Source organism: Ranitomeya variabilis, chromosome 4, assembly GCF_051348905.1.
Source record: "Ranitomeya variabilis isolate aRanVar5 chromosome 4, aRanVar5.hap1, whole genome shotgun sequence".
NCBI classification, from domain to species: Eukaryota; Metazoa; Chordata; class Amphibia; order Anura; family Dendrobatidae; genus Ranitomeya; species Ranitomeya variabilis.
Genome location: NC_135235.1, coordinates 705,736,585 through 705,755,448, shown reverse-complemented (window position 1 = coordinate 705,755,448; position 18,864 = coordinate 705,736,585). Strand labels below are relative to the sequence as shown.

General features: G+C 47.8%; 1 protein-coding gene across 1 annotated transcript in view; it reads left to right on the top strand.

The window, feature by feature from the left end:
• Positions 1-18,864, top strand: part of LOC143766511 (uncharacterized) — a 46,479-nt gene that overhangs the window by 8,530 nt on the left and 19,085 nt on the right. Inside the window, exon 6 of the mRNA XM_077254255.1 lies at positions 10,825-10,915. Within this exon, the coding sequence (XP_077110370.1) occupies positions 10,825-10,915 (91 nt within the window). The remainder of the gene's footprint in view (positions 1-10,824; positions 10,916-18,864) is intronic.

Genomic DNA, 18,864 nt, shown 5'->3' with positions numbered 1-18,864 from the left:
TTTTCTTCGGGGCAGGTTGAGCCTTCTGATTGTCCTGGTGTGGATTCTGTGATGGACAGGTTTGTTGTGAACTCTGTTCTTGGGCTCCCTCTTGTGGTCACAAGTGGTACTGTGTGAGTGCTATCTTTGGGCTCCCTCTGGTGGCTCTTTTTATCTTTCTGTGGGTCTGTGACTGGGATCAGCTGTCTCGTCATCTGTTAGTTGGTTTCCTATTTAGCTCACCTGGACCTTGATTTGTTGCCTGCTGTCGATGTATTCAGTGCTATTCTGATTCCTCCTGACTACACTCGTTATCAGTCTCTCCAAGAGAAGCTAAGTTTCTGTTTGTTCATTTTTTGCTCATCAGTGTTCAATATGTTTCTTTGTTTATGATGAGTTCTGTCCAGCTTGCTAATATGTGATTTCCTCGCTTGCTGGTAGCTCTAGGGGGCTGAGTTTCTCACCTCACACCGTTAGTTGGTGTGGGGGTTCTTGAACTCTCAGTGTGGTTATTTTGTATAGGGTTTTTTACTGACCGCACAGTTTCCTATCTATCTTCTGCTATCTAGTGATTAGCGGGCCTCATTTGCTAAATCTGTTTCATTTCTACGTTTGTATTTTCCCCTTAACTCACCGTTATTATTTGTGGGGGGCTTTCTATATCTTTGGGGTATTTTCTCTGAGGCAAGTGAGGTCTTTGCTTTCTCTCTTTAGGGGTAGCTAGTTTCTCAGGCTGTGTCGAGACGTCTAGGAATTCTAGGCACGTTCACCGGCTACCTTTAGTGTGTATTGGATAGGATCAGGATTGCAGTCAGTCCAGTTACCACCTCCCTAGAGCTCGTCCTATGTTCAGTAACTTAACTGGTCAGATCTGTGATCCTCAGCCACTAAGGATCATAACAGTACAGCAGGCCCAAAAGTGTTTAATGCATCGCCGAAGTGGGATAAGAGAAAATACCCCAAAGATATAGAAAGCCCCCCACAAATAATAACGGTGAGTTAAGGGGAAAATACAAACGTAGAAATGAAACAGATTTAGCAAATGAGGCCCGCTAATCACTAGATAGCAGAAGATAGATAGGAAACTGTGCGGTCAGTAAAAAACCCTATACAAAATAACCATGCTGAGAGTTCAAGAACCCCCACACCAACTAACGGTGTGAGGGGAGAAACTCAGCCCCCTAGAGCTACCAGCAAGCGAGGAAATCACATATTAGCAAGCTGGACAAGAACAAATAAATAACCAAGAAACATATTGAACACTGATGAGCAAAAAATAACCAAACAGAAACTTAGCTTCTCTTGGAGAGACTGATAACGAATGTAGTCAGGAGGAATCAGAATAGCACTGAATACATCGACAGCAGGCAACAAATCAAGGTCCAGGTGAGCTAAATAGGAAACCAACTAACAGATGACGAGACAGCTGATCCCAGCCACAGACCCGCAGAAAGACAAAAAGAGCCACCAGAGGGAGCCCAAAGATAGCACTCACACAGTACCACTTGTGACCACAAGAGGGAGCCCAAGAACAGAGTTCACAACACAGGTTACAGCAGATTTGGACTCATGTGGTAGAAAATTTGACGTTGTCTCAGGAAAAGGCTCAACGTTTTGCTAACCGCCGTCGGTGTGTTGGTCCCCGGCTTCGGGTTGGTGATTTAGTCTGGTTATCTTCTCGTCATGTTCCTATGAAGGTTTCTTCCCCTAAGTTCAAGCCTCGGTTTATTGGTCCTTATAAGATTTCTGAGATTATCAATCCGGTGTCTTTTCGTTTGGCCCTTCCAGCCTCTTTTGCCATCCATAATGTTTTCCATAGATCTTTGTTGCGGAGATATGTGGTACACGTTGTTCCCTCTGTTGATCCTCCTGCCCCGGTGTTGGTTGAGGGGGAGTTGGAATATGTGGTTGAGAAAATTTTGGATTCTCGTTTTTCGAGGCGGAGGCTTCAGTATCTTGTCAAGTGGAAGGGTTTTGGCCAGGAGGATAATTCTTGGGTTGTTGCCTCCGATGTCCATGCCGCCGATTTGGTTCGTGCTTTTCACTTGGCTCGTCCTGATCGGCCTGGGGGCTCTGGTGAGGGTTCGGTGACCCCTCCTCAAGGGGGGGGTACTGTTGTGAATTCCGCTCTTGGGCTCCCTCCGGTGGTTGTAAGTGGAATGGCTGCTCCTTGGATTTAGCATCAGCAGCTGCTTCCACTGATTGTCTTATAGGGTCGGCTATTTTAGTCTGGCCTTATCCCTCAGTCAGTGCCAGTTGTCAATGGTTCCTGCTTGGAGTCACATCTCTTTTGGATTTCCCTGATATTCTGACCAGTTCAGCAAAGATAAGTCCTTGCTTTGTTCTTTTGCTGTCCACTTGTAGTGGACTTAATTGTTCAGCACATTCTATGTTTTTCTTTCTAGTCCAGCTTATCAGTATGGATCTATTCAGCTAAGCTGGAAGCTCTGGGCAGCAGATTTGCCCTCCACACCTTTAGTCAGGTGTGGAGATTTTTGCATTCTCTGCGGTGGACTTTTTCTAGTTTTTATTACTGACCGCACATTATTCTGTCCTGTACTATCTAGCTAGAAGTGGCCTCCTTTGCTACATCTTGGTTTCATTCTACGTATGTCATTTCCCTCTCCACTCACAGTCAATATTTGTGGGGGGCTGCCTATCCTTTGGGGATTTTCTCTGAGGCAAGATAGCTTTCCTGTTTCTACCTTTAGGGGTAGTTAGTTCTCCGGCTGTGACGAGGTGTCTAGGGAGTGACAGGAACATCCCACGGCTACTTCTAGTGTTGTGTTAAGCTCAGGAACTGCGGTCATTATAGTTACCACCTGCTCAGAGCTAGTCGCATGTCGCTCCTAAACCCATAGCTCCCAACCGTCCCTCATTGTGCAGGATTGTCCCGGATTTCATGCTGTGCCCCGCTGTCCAGCGCAGGACGCTGTGGTCCCGGACACAGAGCAGGAGAAACTCCGCCACGCCCTCTTTTGTTAGGCCACGCCCCTTCCCCATGTTCCTGAGTCTCCCAGCGTCACTGTTCAGAGAGGGAGAGAGAGGGGACACTGACTAGTTTGAGGTATGTAACAGCAGAGCCTGGGTGCCAGCGGCAATGTAAGCAGCTGCCAGCAGACCAGTGTGGACTGCTGATAATGCCTGCTAGTATAAATCGTGCGTGGAATGAGTCTGGGGCTGAGCAGGGAGGGATGGAGGACACACTCACAGCCTCCCTGTTTGCCTCGGCTGCTCAGAGCTCACAGATCGATGACTCACTGACACTCCAGTCAGTGCATTTCAGAGGAGGAGAGGGTGACGACGCTATTGTGGCTGCTTTTTTTCCCCACGCAAAAAAGGGCAAAGCCAAAGCCCCTGTGACAGTCTGACACTATCATCATGTGCTATAATGAGACAGCAAATCATGGCACAATTAAGGTGTGTGTGCGAGGTGTATTTAGCGGAGCCGTGTGTGTGTGAGGTGTACGGAGTGGAGCCGTGTGTGTATGAGGTGTACGGAGCGGAGCCGTGTGTACGAGGTGTACGGAGTGGAGCCATGTGTGTACGAGGTGTACGGAGAGGAGCCGTGTGTGTACGAGGTGTATGGAGCGGAGCCGTGTGTGTACGAGGTGTACGGAGCGGAGCCGTGTGTGTACGAGGTGTACGGTGTGCAGCCGTGTGTGTACGAGGTGTACGGTGTGCAGCCATGTGTGTACGAGGTGTACGGTGTGGAGCCGTGTGTGTACGAGGTGTACGAAGCGGAGCCGTGTGTGTACGAGGTGTACGGTGTGGAGCCGTGTGTGTACGAGGTGTATGGAGCGGAGCCGTGTGTGTACGAGGTGTATTTAGCGGAGCCGTGTGTGTGCGAGGTGTATGGAGTGGAGCCGTGTCTGTGCGAGGTGTAAGGAGCGCAGCCGCGTGTGTAGGAGTAGCTATGTGTGGCCATTATATGGTACGAAGTATCATGTGCAGCCAATATACAGTATGGAGCATCATGTGCACCCAATATACAGTATGGAGCATCATGTGCAGCCAATATACAGTATGGAGCATCATGTGCAGCCAATATACAGTATGGAGCATCATGTGCGGCCAATATACAGTATGGAGCATCATGTGCGGTCATTTTACAGTATGGAGCATCATGTGCGGCCAATATACAGTATGGAGCATCATGTGCGGTCATTTTACAGTATGGAGCATCATGTGCGGCCAATATACAGTATGGAGCATCATGTGCGGTCATTTTACAGTATGGAGCATCATGTGCAGTCATTATACAGTATGGAGCATCATGTGGGGTCATTATACAGTATGGAGCATTATGTGCGGTCATTTTACAGTATGGAGCATCATTTGGGGTCGTTATACAGTATGGAGCATCATGTGCGGTCATTATACAATATGGAGCATCATGTGCGGTCATTATACAGTATGGAGCATCATGTGCGGTCATTATACAGTATGGAGCATCATGTGGGGTCATTATATAGTATGGAGCATTATGTGCGGTCATTTTACAGTATGGAGCATCATTTGGGGTCATTATACAGTATGGAGCATCATGTGCGGTCATTATACAGTATGGAGCATCATGTGTGGCCATTATACAGTATGGAGCACTGTGTGGCCATATTTTTTTGTTTATAATTATTGTATATGAAACAGTGTGATCAGCAGTGCTAAATGGGTGTGGTTGGGACGTGGATATGGGTGTCACTAGTTATGAATGGGTGTGGTAAGAGGCGTGGCCTAAAATTTGCTGCGGCACGCGTTGCGCGCCGCTAACTTTGTCCCTCTTTCCCATCTTCAAAAGTTGGGAGGTATGCCTAAACCACCAGTTCATAACAGGTGACGTCACCGCTGTGCTCAGCTTTTGCCGGCACTGACACATTCAGTGCAGGAAGCTCTGAGCAGCAGCGCGTAACAGACATCAGAAGGTGAGTATGTACTGTTTTTTTTTTTTACTTTTACAATGGTAACCAGGGTAAATATCGGGTTGCTAAGCGCGGCCCTGCGCTTAGTAACCTGATGTTTACCCTGGTTACCCGGGAGCTGCAGGGGGACTTCGGCATCGTTGAAGACCGTTTCAACGATGCCGAAGTCGTTCCCCTGATCGTTGGTCGCTGGAGAGAGCTGTCTGTGTGACAGCTCCCCAGCGACCTAAACAGCGACGCTGCAGTGATCGGCTCGTTGTCTATATCGCTGCAGCGTCGCTTAGTGTGACGGTACCTTTTAAGGTACCTTGAGGGTATGTGCACACGTCAGGATTTCTTGCAGAAATTTCCTGAAGAAAACCGTAAATTTTCTGCAAGTAATCCGCTTTTTTTTTTTTTGCGTCTTTTTCCCGTTTTTTTTGCATTTTTTTTAGCATTTTGCAAGCGTAATTAGCTTGCAGAATGCTTAAGTTTTCCAAGCGATCTGTAGCATCGCTTGGAAAACTGATTGACAGGTTGGTCACACTTGTCAAACATAGTGTGACCAACTTTTTACTATAGATGCTGCCTATGCAGCATCAATAGTAAAAGATAGAATGTTTAAAAATAATAAAAAAAATAAAAAAAACGGTTATACTCACCTGCAGACAGCCGATCTCCTCAGCGGCGTCTGTTCCTATAGATGGTGTGTGTGTGAAGGACCTTAGATGACGTCGCGGCTTGTGATTGGTCGCGTGAGCGGTCACGCGACCAATCACAAGACTGTGACGTCATCGCAGGTCCTTCACACAGACCATCTAAAGGAACGGAAGCGGCAGCATGCACCAGAGAGGCGGGAACACTGCGGGGCCATCAAAGGGTGAGTATATGACTATTTTTTATTTAATTTTTTTTTTTTTTACCAATTATATGGTGCTCAGTCCGTGGAGGAGAGTCTTCTCTCCTCCACCCTGGGTACCAACCGCACATAATCTGCTTACTTCCCGCATGGTGTGCACAGCCCCGTGTGGGAAGTAAGCAGATCAATGCACTCCTAGGTGTGCGGAATCCCCGCAATTCCGCAAATTTAATGAATATGTTGCTTTTTTTTCCGCTATGCGATTTTTTTTTCGCGGAACAAAATGCAACATTTGCACAAAAAATGCGGAATACCCTGTAAATAATAGGAAGCATATGTTAGCGTTTTTTTCGCATTTTTTTCACGTTTTTATAGTGAAAAAAAGCAAAAAAACGCGAAAAATCCTGAACGTGTGCACATGGCCTCACACTAAGCGATTTTGCAGCGAGAACGACGACGATCTGTGACGTTGCAGTGTCCTGGATAGCGATCTCGTTGTGTTTGACACGCAGCAGCGATCAGGATCCCGCTGTGATATCGCTGGTTGGAGCTAGAAGTCCAGAAATTTATTTCGTCGCTGATCACCCGCTGTCATCGCTGGATCGGCATGTGTGACGCCGATCCAGCGATGTGTTCACTTGTAACCAGGGTAAATATCGGGTTACTAAGCGCAGGGCCGCGCTTAGTAACCCGATATTTACCCTGGTTACCATTGTAAAAGTTAAAAAAAAAAAAAAAACACTACATACTCACCTTCTGATGTCTGTCACGTCCCCCGGCGTCCACAGGTTACGCGCTGCTGCCGAGAGCTTCCTGCACTGACTAACTGTGTCAGCGCCAGCCGGCCGTAAAGCAGAGCACAGCGGTGACGTCACTGCTGCTGCTGGCGCTGACACATTCAGTCAGTGCAGGAAGCTCTCGGCACCAGCGCCTAACCCTGTGGACGCCGGGGGACGTGACAGACATCAGAAGGGGAGTATGTAGTGTTTTGGGTTTTTTTAACTTTTACAATGGTAACCAGGGTAAATATTGGGTTACTAAGCGCGGCCCTGCACTTAGTAACCCAATGTTTACCCTGGTTACCCGGGTGCTGCAGGGGGACTTCGGCATCGTTGAAGACAGTTTCAACGATGCCGAAGTCGTTCCCCTGATCGTTGGTCGCTGGAGAGAGCTGTCTGTGTGACAGCTCCCCAGCTACCACACAACGACTTACCAACGATCACGGCCAGGTCGTATCGCTGGTCGTGATCGTTGGTAAGTCGTTTAGTGTAACGGTACCTTTTAAGGTACCTTCACACTAAACGATTTACCTTTAAGGTACCTTCACACTAAACGATTTACCAACGATCACGACCAGCGATACGACCTGGCCGTGATCGTTGGTAAGTCATTGTGTGGTCGCTGGGGAGCTGTCACACAGACAGCTCTCTCCAGTGACCAACGATCAGGGGAACTACTTCGGCATCATTGAAACTGTCTTCAACGATGCCGAAGTCCCCCTGCAGCACCCGGGTAACCAGGGTAAACATCGGGTTATTAAGTGCAGGGCCGCGCTTAGTAACCCGATATTTACCCTGGTTACCATTGTAAAAGTAAAAAAAAACAAAAAAAACTACATACTCACATTCTGATGTCTGTCATGTCCCCTGCCGGCGTCCACAGGGTTAAAACTGCTTTCGGCAGGAGCGCTGCTAATGCCGATCTGCCGAGAGCTTCCCTGCACTGAATGTGTCAGCGCCGGCAGTAACAGCAGTGACGTAACCGCTGTGCTCTGCTTTACGGCTGGCCGGCGCTGACACAGTCAGTCAGTGCAGGAAGCTCTCGGCAGCAGCGCGTAACTCTGTGGACGCCGGGGGACGTGACAGACATCAGAAGGTGAGTATGTACTGTTTTTTTTTTTTTTAACTTTTACAATGGTAACCAGGGTAAATATCGGGTTACTAAGCACGGCCCTGCGCTTAGTAACCCGATATTTACCCTGGTTACAAGTGAACACGTCGCTGGATCGGCGTTACACACGCCGATCCAGCGATGACAGCGGGTGATCAGCGACGAAATAAAGTTCTGGACTTCTAGCTCCGACCAGCGATATCACAGCGGGATCCAGATCGCTGCTGCGTGTCAAACACAACGAGATCGCTATCCAGGACGCTGCAACGTCACGGATCGTTGTCGTTCTCGTTGCTGAGTGTGAAGGTACCTTTAGGTTTACATAAGCTCTAGCCTGCTCGTCTTCCTCTGCTGACTGCCATTGAATAGAAACATTGATTCCTGAGCATGAACTGATGAGCAAGAAAATCACTAATAAAACACATCAAGCAAATTAACTATTAACCCCTTCATGACCTTGGGATTTTTCGTTTTTCCGTGTTCGTTTTTCACCCCCCTCCTTCACAGAGCCATAACTTTTTTATTTTTCCATCAATTTGGCCATGTGAGGGCTTATTTTTTGTGGGACGAGTTGTACTTTTGAACGACACCATTGGTTTTACCATGTCGTGTACTAGAAAATGGGAAAAAAATTCCAAGTGCGGTGAAATTGCAAAAAAAGTGCAATCCCACACTTGTTTTTTGCTTGGCTTTTTTGCTAGGTTCACTAAATGCTAAAACTGACCTGCCATTATGATTCTCCAGGTCAGTACGAGTTCATAGACACCTAAGGCCGGCGTCACACTAGCGAGTTTTACGGACATATGAGCGCCGAAAATACGTCCGTAAAAAACGCATTACACACGGCCCAATGATTCTCTATGGCCCAGCTCCTATCTGCCGTATATTACGCATCCGTAGTATACGGTCTTGTACGGCCGTAGAAAATCGCAGCATGCTGCGTTTGTCAGCGTACTGCGCAAACAAAACGCCAATGAAAGTCTATGGGGGCGAGAAAAATACAGATTCCACACGGACCAGCAGTGTGACTTGCGAGAAATACGCAGCGTTGTTAGTGAAAAGCCGGTAATTCAATTGCCGGCTTTTCATTTCTCCTTCACAAACCCGACATGATATGAGACATGGTTTACATACAGTAAACCATCTCATATCCCCTTTTTTTTTGCATATTCCACACTACTAATGTTAGTAGTGTGTATGTGCAAAATTTGGGCGCTGTAGCTGCTAAATTAGAGGGTTAAATCGCGGAAAAAATTGGCGTGGGCTCCCGCGCAATTTTCTCCGCCAGAGTGGTAAAGCCAGTGACTGAGGGCAGATATTAATAGCCAGGAGAGGGTCCATGGTTATTGGCCCCCCCTGGCTACAAACATCTGCCCCCAGCCACCCCAGAAAAGGCACATCTGGAAGATGCGCCTATTCTGGCACTTGGCCACTCTCTTCCCACTCCCGTGTAGCGGTGGGATATGGGGTAATGAAGGGTTAATGCCACCTTGCTATTGTAAGGTGACATTTAAGCCAGATTAATAATGGAGAGGCATCAATTATTAATTTTTTTAATTAAAGGACTTTATTCTGGCTGTGTCTTTATTTACCATATAACTATAGGTTTTATAGGTTAGTTGTCTTAAAGACACCTCTCCATTACTAAACTGTGGGCTTGATGTCACCTGACAATACAAAGATGAAATCAACCCCAAAAATATTAACCCCTCTTGCCACCGCTACAGGGCAAGTGGGAAGAGTCTTGCAAAGCACCAAAATTGGCGCATCTAATAGATGCGCCTTTTCTAGGCAACTGCAGGCTGCTGTGTTTAGGCTGATTGGGTCAATATCCATGGCCTGAGAATACCATCCCCCATCTGTGAGCTTTAGCAAGGCTGGTTGTCAAAAATGGGGGGACCCACATGATTTTTTAAAAATATTTATTTAAATAATTTAAAAAAATAGCGTGGGTACCCCTCTATTCTTGATAGCCAACCTTGCTGAAGCTGACAGTTGGGGGTTGCAGCCCCCAGCTGTGAGGTTTTCCTGGTTGGTTCAAGAAAATAGGGGGGAACCCACACCGGGGTTTTTCATTCATTTATTTGGATATATTGCAGGCGGGGGTGAGGAATACCCTGATCATCCGCTCCTGCTGTTATTAGCGAAAGCAGTTGTCAGATGATGGGAGGAATAGTCCCCCCACCTGCTGTCATCATTCGGACTTTAATATAACTCTCATTATTCTCCTCTGCTCACCGGCAGAGCAGGGATGAATGATGAGAGCTGTCTTCAGCAACTGCCGCCGGGGAACACCGCTTACTGTAGCGCTTCTTCTCCGGTGCTGATGCGTGTCACACGGAGGACATCAATGTGTGTTCTCCATGTGCACGTGTGCAGTACGTTTTGCCGTCCATGCTGACAGTAAAAAAAACGGACATGTCTACGTGTGGGGCACATGGTCCATGGAAACACACTGACATGAGCACAGACCCATTCATTTGAATGGGTGTACATGTGTACGTGTCTCCGGTACGTGTGAAAACTGTCACCACACATACCGGAGACACGGACGTGTGAAAGGGGCTTTATGATGTTGTGGTAGTTCACTCACGTCGCGGCACACAGAGGTACGAAAAATGGGAACACCACCTCTTTAATGTAAAAGGCAGCATAAACCAACTTGTGGGGAAAACAAACTCAGCCTTGGCTAAAACAGGAACAAAACGAAAAAAGAAAACAAAATGCTGCAGCACAGTCTGTATGTTGCCGGTGGCCCCCCGCTCTGGAGCAGGACAGGTTCAGTCTGTACTCGACGAGCCACAAAGCCTCTGTAGAGTCCCCTCTCCAGGCTAGCTGAGCCCAGACTGCCTGCAGAGCTCGGTTATTTCAACTCCAACCTGTAACTTCCTCATCATGTGATTGATCACATGATCATATCCTCATGCAGGTCCTGGCAGGTCTGCCAGGGGAGATAAAGTGGACCTTCTCCCACCCGCTCTGTGAAGGTCCACATAAAACCAGCCCTGTTTATGCAACTTAACCCTCACAACACGTAGTGTGCTGGAGAAAAATGCTCTGGTTTCACATCACTGACGCCGTTAAGCGCAGTGACACATATCTCCCCTCTATCACCTTACCAGTGACTGTGTCAGGATTAGAGCTGATCATAGATGTGTCTTCTCCATCTGTCTGTGACCTTTACAATATTTGTTTCAGGGTGAAGATCTGACCCATATTAATACTACAGAGACATATGTGAGGGGTGATGACTGGTGTAAAGAGGAGATTCCTACATATGACTACCCAGGTGAGTAGTGACCACTAAATGCAGAGAAATCACAGATTCTTCTCAGTCTCCGGCTGTGGCTGCTTTATCGGTGGTGTAGTCCGACTGTATCACAATCGTGTGATCAGCATTTTGTCTCTGGACCACAACATCCTCCTCCATCCAAAACTGTTCAAATGACTTTGGGCATTAAAAGCCCTTTCTTTATCGCTTCATTGGGGGACACAGGACAACCATGGGTGTATATCACCCTCCCAGGTGCTCCAGGGTCTTTATGGTAGCGGTCCTTGCCAAACAGTCCCCCTCACCCCTCTCCTCGGAGAGGGCTGAGAGGAAGACGGTGGTCACCAGCGGTGACCCTCCCCCTTGTCTTTGGGGTCGAGGCCGTCTTCTGGATGAAGGATTCTGTTTCCAGCGACCCCTCTCTCATCGGGCCCCTGGTCGATCCTCTCTCCCTCTACCTGTGGAACCGGAACATGCAGGTACCAGCGCTTCAGCAGCCGCTCCCCCGCAGCAGTATCTCCCTGTCTAGATGTACAGCGCTCAGTCACGGCCATTTTACTTTCACTTTCATGCTGCGGCCGGCCACGCCCCCCCACTCAGGATGGCTCTTACATCTCGGGCACGCCCTTCCCTTTCGGTGCGGCCCTATCAGGAGCCTTGGCTTATTCCTCACAGCACAGCACCGCCGCTTCTTCACCCCTGGCACTTCCTGGTTCAGCAGCTCCGTGCACAGGAGACATCGTGTGTTGGGGGACACGGACAACTCTCCTCTGCGGTGCAGTAGGATTGCGACGCTATATTGGCCCCTCCCTGGTATTATCCATACCACTGTAGGCCCTTTAGCCTTTTCTGTAGTATAGTGCTGCAGAATATCCTTATGTCCAACTCTTTTGGAGCCTTCCTTACCAAACCTACCATAACTCACTACGCCTGTGCTCGTCGTAAGATAAAGTGGTCAGTACGCCAATCGTCGCCTCTCTGCCAGTCCTGCAGTCCTCCTGCCATGTCTGCCCCGCAGGAAGCTTCCAGCTCTGGGGAAGGGGGTGCCCCCTCCCCCTGAGTGGGCCGTTGCTATCTCGCAGTCGGTCTCTGATTTGACTAAGGTATCTCAGTTCCCTGGTCCAGGCGCTTGAACGTCTGCCACAGCTTCCTTCAGCCACCAGCGCTCCGACCGTCTCCCATGGCGAGTCGGCCGCACCTGACCCTGAACCACAGGGAGACAAATCAGCCATCCGCTCTAGAAAGAGGACTCTGTCTGGCTCTTCGTCTGGTTCTCCGGGTCCCTCCGCAGCGCTCAAACTGCTCTCCTCCTCCCAATTCCCCTCTTCGGAGGAGGACATTGGGTCTGATGTGGATTCCCAGTCCGGTTCTGACTCCGATTCAGACCAGGCTTCTAGCATGCAGGCTGTCGTAGATAGTCTTATTTCGGCTATATCGCAAACCCTCAAACTAAAACAAGACAAGGTTTCCCCCCAGGATTCCTCTGTCTCTTTTAAGCGGGTGAAGCGTCCCTCTCGCTCCTTTCCTATCCATGAGGAGTTTGAGTCTACCCTGTCTAAACACTGGGAACATCCTGAAAAATGTTTTTCGGGTAGAAAACATCTGGACTTGCTCTATCCCTTTAGCGCCGATCTTCTCTCCAAGTGGGCTGAATCTCCCAAGGTCGATCCACCGATCTCCCGTCTTTCCTCCAAGACTGTTCTCTCCTTACCGGACGGTGCGTCGCTTAAGGACGCATCGGACAGACAAATTGAAGCACTAGCCAAGTCAGCTTTCGAGGCAACGGGTGCTTCCCTCGGCCCCAGCTTTGCTTCCACCTGGGTGGCTTAGGCCATCTCTGCCTGGGCCAAGATTCTCCGTCGGGGCATTTTTGCTTCGGCCTCCCCTACCGAGCTGGCTGACCTCGCAAACCAGATTAACCACGCAGGGAAATACCTTCTCACTGCCTCCCTAGATGCAGCAGCCTGTTCGGCCAGGGCAAGCAGCAACATTGTCGATATTCGCCGCATTCTTTGGCTCAAAGCATGGAATGCAGATGCTACTTCCAAACAGTCTCTCACCAACTTGGCGTTTCAAGGTTCCAGGCTTTTTGGTGCTCGTCTGGATCAAATTATCTCAGACGCGACTGGGGGCAAGAGTACCTCTCCCTCAGTCCAAGCCAAAATGCTTCTTAAACCCAAAGGGTCCTCGAACATTTCGCCCCTTTCGTCTGTTTGCAGCTTCAGATTCCTCATCGCAACAAGAGCGACCCGCTACCACGGGTGAACGTAGAAAACCCTCTTACAAGCCAACTCCCATGTGGAGATCCAGCGCTCCACCTCCCAGGTCTTCCGGACCTAGTTCCAACGGATACCGTTCCAAGTGACGGGTCGCCCCCACCTGGGAGTCTTTCCAGGGTGGGAGGCAGGCTTCTTCTCTTCAAAGACACCTGGCTGTCGGCTGTCAGTGATCAGCGACGCCTGGGTCAGAGAGATTATTACCTCCGGGTACAAGATCGAATTTTCTACCCTCCCGGAAAATCGCTTCTTTCTCTCTCATCCCCCAAAGCAACCGTTCCATTTACCCGGCTTGCTTCAAGCCGAAACGTCTCTGGTCACCGCCGGGGTCGTAGTTCCCGTTCCTTCCGAAGAACGTTTTTCCGGGTTCTACTCGAACCTTTTTTTTTTTTTTATAGTCCCAAAGAAGGACGGGTGTCTCTTTCCTGGATTTGAAGCTTCTGAACTGCCACGTCTGACCTCGCCACTTCAGAATGGAATCTGTTGTGAATTCTGCTTTTGGGCTCCCTCCGGTGGTTGTAGGTGGTAATGCAGTTGTCTCTGAGTTGCAGCCCTGGTCAGGTGTATCGGATGATTGCAGAGTTCTGACTGGGGTATTTAGGCGTGCAGGATTCATTAGTCCTTGCCAGTTGTCCATTGTTTTTGGAGGTTTTCTCCTTGCCTGGTTCCTTATGCCTTGCTGCCAAATCTGCAAAGATAAGTGTCTGGTTTTTGTGGCACACATGCTGTGTGCTTATGATTTAGTGCCATTCAGTGTTTTTTTTGTCCAGCTTAGATTGTATCAGTATTTTCTCAGTCTTGTTGGATTCTCAGGAGTTGCAGATATACATTCCATATCTTTAGTTAGATAGTGGAACTTTTTGTATTTTCTGCTGTGGATATTTTTAGAGTTTTAATACTGACCGCTTAGTATTCTGTCCTATCTTTCCCTGTTTAGCTAGAGTGGCCTCTTTTGCTGAAATCTGTTTTCTGCCTGTGTGTGTCTTTCCTCTCCTATTCACAGTCAATATTTGTGGGGGGCTGCCTATCCTTTGGGGTTCTGCTCTGAGGCAAGTGAGTATTCCTATTTCCATCTATAGGGGTATTTAGTCCTCCGGCTGTGTCGAGGTGTCTAGGGTTTTGTTAGGCATACCCCACGGCTACTTCTAGTTGCGGTGTTAGTTCAGGGTTTGCGGTCAGTACAGATTCCACTTCTCCTGAGAAAGTTTCATGCAGCTCCAAAGCCACCGGATCATAACAGTACAACTGGCCAACAATGAGTTAAATGCATCTCAGAAGAAGGGAAGAAAGGTGTTGAGCCATTTTTTTTTCTGTAGTCTGTTTTGCCTGTTCCTCCCTCTTTTTCCCTGGGTAGCTGAGGAGTCTTGTGTTAGCATGGATGTTCATGAATTAGCTTCTCGTGTGGACCAGCTTGCTGCCAGGGTTCAGGGAATTTCTGATTATATTGTTCAGACTCCTGTTTTGGAACCGAAGATTCCTACTCCTGATTTGTTTTTTGGTGACAGGTCTAAATTTCTGAGTTTTAAAAACAACTGTAAACTGTTTTTTGCTTTGAGACCTCGATCCTCTGGTGATTCCATTCAGCAGGTTAAAATCATTATTTCCCTTCTGCGTGGCGATCCACAGGATTGGGCATTTTCCCTCGAATCTGGGAGTCCTGCTTTGCTTAATGTAGATTCTTTTTTGCAGGCTTTAGGACTATTGTATGATGAACCTAATTCTATGGATCAAGCGGAGAAGACCTTGTTGGTTCTGTCTCAGGGCCAAGAGGCGGCAGAATTATATTGTCAGAAATTTAGAAAATGGTCTGTGTTGACTAAATGGAATGATGATGCTTTGGCGGCAATTTTCAGAAAGGGTCTTTCTGAATCCGTTAAAGATGTTATGCTGGGGTTTCCCACGCCTGTCGGTCTGAGTGATTCTATGTCTCTGGCTATTCAGATTGATCGGCGCTTGCGGGAGCGCAGAACTATGCGTACTGTGGCGTTGTCCTCAGAGCAGAGTCCTGAGCCAATGCAGTGTGATAGGATTCTGTCTAGAACAGAACGACAAGGATTCAGACGTCAGAATAAGTTGTGTTATTATTGTGGCGACGCTTCTCATGTCATTTCAGTCTGCCCTAAGCGGACAAAGAGGATCGCTAGTTCATTTACCATCAGTACTGTACAACCTAAATTTCTGTTATCTGTGTCCTTGATCTGCTCATTGTCATCATTTTCTGTCATGGCGTTTGTGGATTCAGGCGCCGCTTTGAACTTAATGGACTTTGAGTTTGCCAGGCGTTGTGGTTTTCCCTTGCAGCCTTTGCAGAACCTTATTCCTTTAAGGGGCATTGATGCTACACCTTTGGCTAAAAATAAGCCCCAATTTTGGACTCGGGTGACCATGCGCATGGTGCCAGCCCATCAGGAAGATTGTCGATTTCTGGTGTTACATAATTTGCATGATGCTATCGTGCTGGGTTTTCCGTGGTTGCAGGTACATAATCCTGTGTTAGTTTGGAAGTCTATGTCTGTGACTAGTGTTATGATCTGGTGGCCTAGGAGCAGCATGGGACGTACTCTGGAGAAGGTGGTACCTGTACTGACCGCAGACCCTGAACTTAACACCGCAACTAGAAGTAGCCGTGGGATGTACCTGACACTCCCTAGACACCTCGACACAGCCGGAGGACTAATTACCCCTAGAGATAGTTTTCCCGTTTCTATCTTGCCGCAGAGAAAATCCCCAAAGGATAGACAGCCCCCCACAAATATTGACTGTGAGAGGAGAGGGAAATAACATACGCAGACTGAAATCAGGATTTAGCACAGGAGGCCACTCTAGCTAAATAGAAAGGATAGGACAGAGTACTATGCGGTCAGTATTAAAACACTAGAAAATATCCACCACAGAAAATACAAAATCTCCATATCTAACTAAAGATATGGAGGGTATATCTGCATCTCCAGAGATACCAGCTTGGCTGAATAAATCCTTACACAGACAAAGCTGGACAAGACAAAACATGGAAATGCACTGAACTATAAGGCCCACAGCATGTGGACTGCAAAAACCAAGCCAGAACTTATCTTTGTTGATATGAGCAGCAAAGCAGGAGAGACCAGGCAAGGATGTGAATCCTCCAGGAACAATGGACAACTGGCACTGACTAAAGGGTCAAGCAAGACTAAATAGCCCAGTCAGAAAAGCACTAAGTGGACACACCTGATGAATGCTGCGATCCAAAGACAGCAGCGCTACCACTTATAACCACCTGAGGGAGCCCAAGAGCAGAATTCACAACAGACTAGTTGGGGTTGTCAGGGGGTTCATAATGAGGTTCCTTTAATGTCCATCTCCTCTTCTGAAATTCCAGAATTTTTGTCTGATTTTCAGGATGTATTCGATGAGCCCAAGTCCAGTTCTCTTCCACCGCACAGGGACTGTGGTTGTGCTATTGATTTGATTCCAGGCTGTAAGTTTCCTAAGGGCCGACTTTTCAACCTGTCTGTGCCTGAACATACCGCTATGCGGAGTTATATTAAGGAGTCTTTGGAGAAAGGGCATATTCGGCCATCTTCTTCGCCGATGGGAGCAGGTTTTTTTTTTGTTGCTAAGAAGGATGGCTCCTTGAGACCCTGTATTGATTATCGCCTCTTGAATAAGATCACGGTCAAGTTTCAATACCCTTTACCCTTGCTTTCCGATTTGTTTGCTAGGATTAAGGGGGCTAGTTGGTTTACAAGGATTGACCTTCGGGGGGCGTATAATCTTGTTCGTTTTAAGCAGGGTGATGAATGGAAAACTGCGTTCAATACGCCCGAAGGTCATTTTGAATACCTTGTGATGTCGTTCGGGCTCACTAATGCTCCATCTGTTTTTCAATCTTTCATGCATGATATCTTCCGGACTTATATTGATAAATTCTTGATTGTATATCTGGACGATATTTTGATTTTTTCTGATGATTGGGAGTCTCATGTGGAGCAGGTCAGGATGGTGTTTCAGATCCTTCGTGACAATGCTTTGTTTGTGAAGGGGTCTAAGTGTCTCTTTGGGGTGCAAAAGGTTTCTTTTTTGGGTTTTATTTTTTCTCCCTCATCTATTGAGATGGACTCGGTCAAGGTTAAGGCCATTCATGATTGGATTCAACCCACGTCCGTAAAGAGCCTTCAGAAATTTTTGGGTTTTGCAAATTTTTATCAGCGTTTCGTTGCTAACTTTTCCAGCGTGGTTAAACCCTTGACCAATTTGACAAAGAAAGGCGCTGATGTGGCGAATTGGTCCTCTGCGGCTGTCTCTGCCTTTCAGGAGCTTAAACGTCGATTTACTTCTGCTCCGGTGTTGCGTCAACCTGATGTTTCTCTTCCGTTTCAGGTTGAGGTTGACGCTTCTGAGATTGGGGCAGGGGCCGTTTTGTCTCAGAGGGATCCTGCTGGTTCCTTGATGAAACCGTGTGCCTTCTTTTCCCGTAAATTTTCACCTGCTGAACGTAATTATGATGTCGGCAATCAGGAGTTGTTGGCTATGAAGTGGGCATTTGAGGAGTGGCGACATTGGCTTGAGGGAGCTAAGCACCGTATTGTGGTCTTGACCGATCATAAGAATCTGATTTACCTCGAGTCTGCCAAACGGCTGAATCCTAGACAGGCTCGATGGTCCCTGTTTTTCTCCCATTTTGATTTTGTGGTCTCGTATCTTCCGGGTTCTAAGAATATTAAGCCTGATGGACTTTCTAGGAGTTTTTTGCCTGATTCTCCTGAGGTCCTGGAACCGGTCGGCATTCTGAAAGAAGGGGTGGTTCTTTCTGCCATTTCTCCTGATTTACGACGGGTTCTTCAGGAATTTCAAGCTGACAGACCTGATCGCTGTCCAGTGGGGAAACTGTTTGTTCCTGACAGATGGACTAGTAGAGTGATTTCTGAGGTTCACTGTTCTGTGTTGGCTGGTCATCCTGGTATTTTCGGTACCAGACACTTGGTTGGTAGGTCCTTTTGGTGGCCTTCTTTGTCACGTGATGTGCGTTCTTTTGTGCAGTCCTGTGGGACTTGTGCGCGGGCCAAGCCTTGTTGTTCCCGTGCTAGTGGGTTGCTTTTGCCATTGCCGGTTCCTGAGAGGCCTTGGACGCATATTTCTATGGATTTTATTTCTGATCTTCCGGTTTCTCAGAAGATGTCGGTTATCTGGGTTGTTTGTGACCGGTTCTCTAAGATGGTTCATTTGGTGCCTTTGCCTAAATTGCCTTCCTCCTCAGATTTGGTTTCGTTGTTTTTTCAGCATGTGGTTCGTTTGCATGGTATTCCGGAGAATATTGTGTCTGACAGAGGTTCCCAGTTTGTTTCTAGGTTTTGGCGAGCCTTTTGTGCTAGGCTGGGCATTGATTTATCTTTTTCCTCTGCATTTCATCCTCAGACAAATGGCCAAACCGAGCGAACTAATCAGACCTTGGAGACTTATTTGAGATGCTTTGTGTCTGCTGATCAGGATGATTGGGTGGCCTTTTTGCCATTGGCCTTGTTTGCCCTTAATAATCGGGCTAGTTCGGCTACTTTGGTTTCGCCTTTTTTTTATAATTTTGGTTTTCATCCTCGTTTTTCTTCTGGGCAGGTTGAGCCTTCTGACTGTCCTGGTGTGGATTCTGTGGTTGACAGGTTGCAGCAGATTTGGACTCAGGTGGTGGACAATTTGGTGTTGTCTCAAGAGAAAGCT